Consider the following 3,865-nt stretch of genomic DNA (forward strand, 5'->3'; position numbering starts at 1 on the left):
CCTGGCTGCAGTAGACGGGATGTCGTTTTTCTGCCTTTTGTTAACGTAAAAAAAACCATTGAAACCTGTAAAGAATTTTTGTGAGTTTATTTGAGCCAAACTGTCGACATATGCCGGGAAGCAGAACCTCAACGAATAGAGATAATGCTCCGGAGAATGGCGGGATTACATCTGCATTTATATATTTGCAATCAAAGGAGGAACATAGGTGGGTTACATGAAACTCATTGGTGATAGATTAAGGAGGAGAGATAAGCAAAGCAGGGAAACCCCTGGGATTGGATAAAAAGCAAAATGATGGACACATACTTAGGTGGGTGCAGGAACAATTAACATGATGATGAAGGAATTTGTGGTATCTGTCCTGGGGCCCAGCACATTTGGTTGTGCCCCAGGGGCTCCAGATAAAGGGAAGTCACAAGTTACCCAGACATTTCAAGGGTATGTTATCATAGATGCAAAAGGACAGATAGGCTCAGTTAAGGTAAAGGTTGACCTTGTCAGTGAAGATACTGGCCTTAGGACGTAACTGCCCACCGTAACTGCTTTTAGTTAAAGTTTAATTTCAGTCCATCCTTTGTGGTGACTTTCGGTCTCCGAGTTTGCAAGACTGCCATGCAGGCCTCCCCTGAGCTGGTCAGGTCAGCATGTGGCCCCTTTTGTCCACAATTTCTAACCCCACCTGCAGGGTACAGGTTACCCCCACTTACGGGAGGACAAGGTACTGACGCTGGGAGTTAGCTTGCCCGCACCTCACAGCCAGGGACAGCAGAAGGGAGCACCTGCCCAGGTGTGTTGGCCTCCAGGGCAGGGAGGCCCCGAGGTTCTCCCGCCCGCACCGGGAGGGATCCTCCAGCCACCCCGGGGGGATCCCTGCTGTACCCCGGAACTCAGTGTCTCTGTCCCCCTCCTCCCTTTCTGTTCCGTCTGTAGGAGGCCTCCCTGCTTATTTCTGACTGGTGCTGTGAGGGAGCCGCAGGCTAATTCTCGGCCTCTGACCGCTTTGGGGAAGCAGGCTTGGACAGGGTCCAGAGGACAGCTCCGGACATCTCCACTGTCTAGCAGAGGGTGGCTGGACAGATCCCCGGGCAGGGCGGAGGCCGAGGCAGAGAAGTGTGCACGCTGAGCCCTTCGGCCACTCACTCCACCAGTGCCCTATCAGTGCATCCAGGGGTTTCCAGGCTGGGTTCACAGCTGCGTGGTGTTGACCTTGAATCGCAGCCCCATCTGAGGGTCCCGGCCTCGCCCAGAACATGCCCAGGGAGCAAACAGTCATGAGTGATCCTCACACTCTCTTGCATTGACCGACAATAGCAGATCCTTCATTTACATTCAATTCTCTCATCTCAACCCTTACAACCCCATGATGTCTGTATTGCTCTAAGGTTCGTGGAAGTGACTTCTTTACCTTACTTCACTATAAGCCTTTCTCTTTTTACCTTTATGTTTTGAAAATGCATCATAAAAATAACACCATAGTATTAGAAGACAGATTTTTAAAACTGACCTGTAATCTCTCTGACCTAAACGAATGGAGCAGAATTTTTGGACTGGGCAAGATGTCCCGGATTCTTTTTCCGCCGGAGTCGAAGAATGAATCCACAGACAGGAGATGTTATAGCAAAGGTGGAGATTTACTGAGGAATAAGTACAGACTGAGTTCCTTTTCCCTACGGCTTATAAAGGCTGCAGGTCCTTGTGCCTTGATATCCCCTCTGATTGGTCACTATTCCCTTAGACTGGTTACTATAGTAACTCCTGAGCTCAAGGTCGAACCTCACATGGGACATGTGAGGTTCTCCCCCCCCCCTTTCCTTCCTTATTGTTTTCCTATTCCCTTTGGGCTTTCTTCTTCTCCTTCTAGATGAAGGGCTTCCTTCCTTTATTTTGTAAATATAGACATTTTGCTGTTCCCAGCTCCCTCATTCTATGGAAATGTACCGTGGAGCTTTTCAGCTTCCCTATTCTATGGAAATACACCTGCTGCTGCTCTGTAGCCCTGTGCTGCTTCCATGGTCCCCTTAATTTCTAAAATTTCCTAAAACCTGTCTTTTTCACCCCCAAAAAATCCTGTTTCACTATAAACAATATTTATAGTTTTCTGGAATCTTCCCAACTTTATTCACGTGCATTACGTACTCACATTGCTGTTAGTATCACTGTATACCGGTATGTATATAAATATTTATATTGACAGATGGAGAAACTGAGAGGTGGGACATGGAGTGGCATGACCCGATGAGATGGGACACTCGCTCCTGATAGCAATTCAGGTCTAGGTGCCCTTCACACGTCTGCCATGTTGTCGTCACGTGACAGAGGGTCCTTTACGGTTTCTCGCGAGGGCCACGATGATTTTTGGGTCCTAGTGCTGCTTCTCTCGTCCTTTCATTTCTTGGGGACAGATGAACAGAGAGAGGCTTTACGCCTATCCCTATCCCTACCCCTCTTCCCAGGAGCGGCTGGGCCCTGGCCTCTGATGACCTTCCTCTGCCCTTCCTCCCCCAGCAAACAAAGGCACAACAAGCTCTGGCGCCAGCAGACCGAGAGCCGCCTCCAGCAGCCCGTGGGTGACCTCGCGGGGTCCGGGGACTTCTTGCCAGAGACCCTGGACGACACCCGGGAAGCCCGGCTGTCCTGCTTGGACGATGCTGCCCAGCCTGGGTTCCCAGGAGGAGGAGGCCCCTCGCTCTCCTGCTGTTTCCGGCGGCTCTCAGACCCCCTCCTGCGTTCCCCCAGCGACGAACCCGGCGGCATGGTCCAGCTGGAGGATCTGGAGAAGGATGCTCTGTTGGAGGGAGCAGCTCAGCCTCCAGCAGCGCCCACGCCAGCCAGACCTCCCCAGGAAGGCCCTGGGCCCTGTGAGAAGGAGGTGAAGAAGAAATCGGAGTTCGGGAGCCCGAAAGCCCACGGTGGCCCCTTGCCGGCCGTGGAGGAGATGGAGAGGGAGGAGGCTCCCGGAGCAGGGCAGCGGGGGAGGTCCCCAGCCCAGCTGGATAAGAGCCTGCTCAACCGGGAAAACCTAAATAATAACAATAGCAAGAGGAGCTGTCCGGACGACTTTGAGGTAAGTGGGGCCAGCGTGTGGGGCAGCAAACCCACCACATCACTTCTGTCCTGCCCCCAGAGCAGCCCTCTCCCAGCCCCTTCTGCTGCTTTGTTCCGCCAGCTCGGCAGTTCTTACCCCCAGGGACCCCTGGGTTTGTCTCAGAGCGAGTGGTCCCTATTCCTGCAGTGAGACCGCCATCCCTCCAGGGCCCCCCAGCTCGCCCGCGCCCTCCTGGTATGTCGTGGTCTTTGGCTGTGTCACGCTCTCACGACGTTCTTGTCCCCTTCCAGCACGATGCTCTATTTGGGATCCTCAACAAAGTGAAGCCTTCCTACAAGTCCTGTGCCGACTGCATGTACCCTACGGCCAGCAGGGCTCCCGAGGCCTTCGGGGAGCGGCGCGAGACCCCTGGGGCCCCCGCCATCTGCACCCAGCCAACCTTCCTGCCCCACCTCACGTCCTCCCCGGTGGGCCACACAGCCAGCCGGTCCCGAGCCCTGGAGAAGCTGGCCTCCGGCCCCCCCGAAACTCCCCCACTCCTGCCACCAGCAGGCCCGAGGAGGCCGGACCCCGGGGACTCTGGGCCCAGGGCTGCCCCGGAGCCGCCAGCGAGCCTTTCGGAACCTTCCAGAGAGACCCCCAAAGTCCTGCCAAAGGCCCTCCTTTTGAAGAATTCTCACTGTGATAAGAACCCTCCCGGCATGGAGGTGGGTAAAGGAGGAATCGCCACCCAAGAAGGACGTGAAGTCGGCAAGGACCTGCGGCTGCTGATCAGTAAAGAAGCGAGAAGTCGAGCGCGCACAGCTACCTGATGCA

At 54.4% G+C, this 3,865-nt stretch overlaps 1 protein-coding gene across 1 annotated transcript in view; it reads left to right on the forward strand.

The window, feature by feature from the left end:
* The window catches only part of SSH1 (slingshot protein phosphatase 1), a 46,404-nt gene that overhangs the window by 37,102 nt on the left and 5,437 nt on the right, over positions 1-3,865 (forward strand). Inside the window, 4 exon segments of the mRNA XM_023762064.1 lie at positions 2,509-3,067; positions 3,340-3,758; positions 3,760-3,794; positions 3,797-3,852. Coding sequence (XP_023617832.1) covers positions 2,509-3,067; positions 3,340-3,758; positions 3,760-3,794; positions 3,797-3,852 — 1,069 coding nt within the window.

Source organism: Myotis lucifugus, unplaced genomic scaffold, assembly GCF_000147115.1.
Source record: "Myotis lucifugus unplaced genomic scaffold, Myoluc2.0 scaffold_229, whole genome shotgun sequence".
Lineage (NCBI taxonomy): Eukaryota > Metazoa > Chordata > Mammalia > Chiroptera > Vespertilionidae > Myotis > Myotis lucifugus.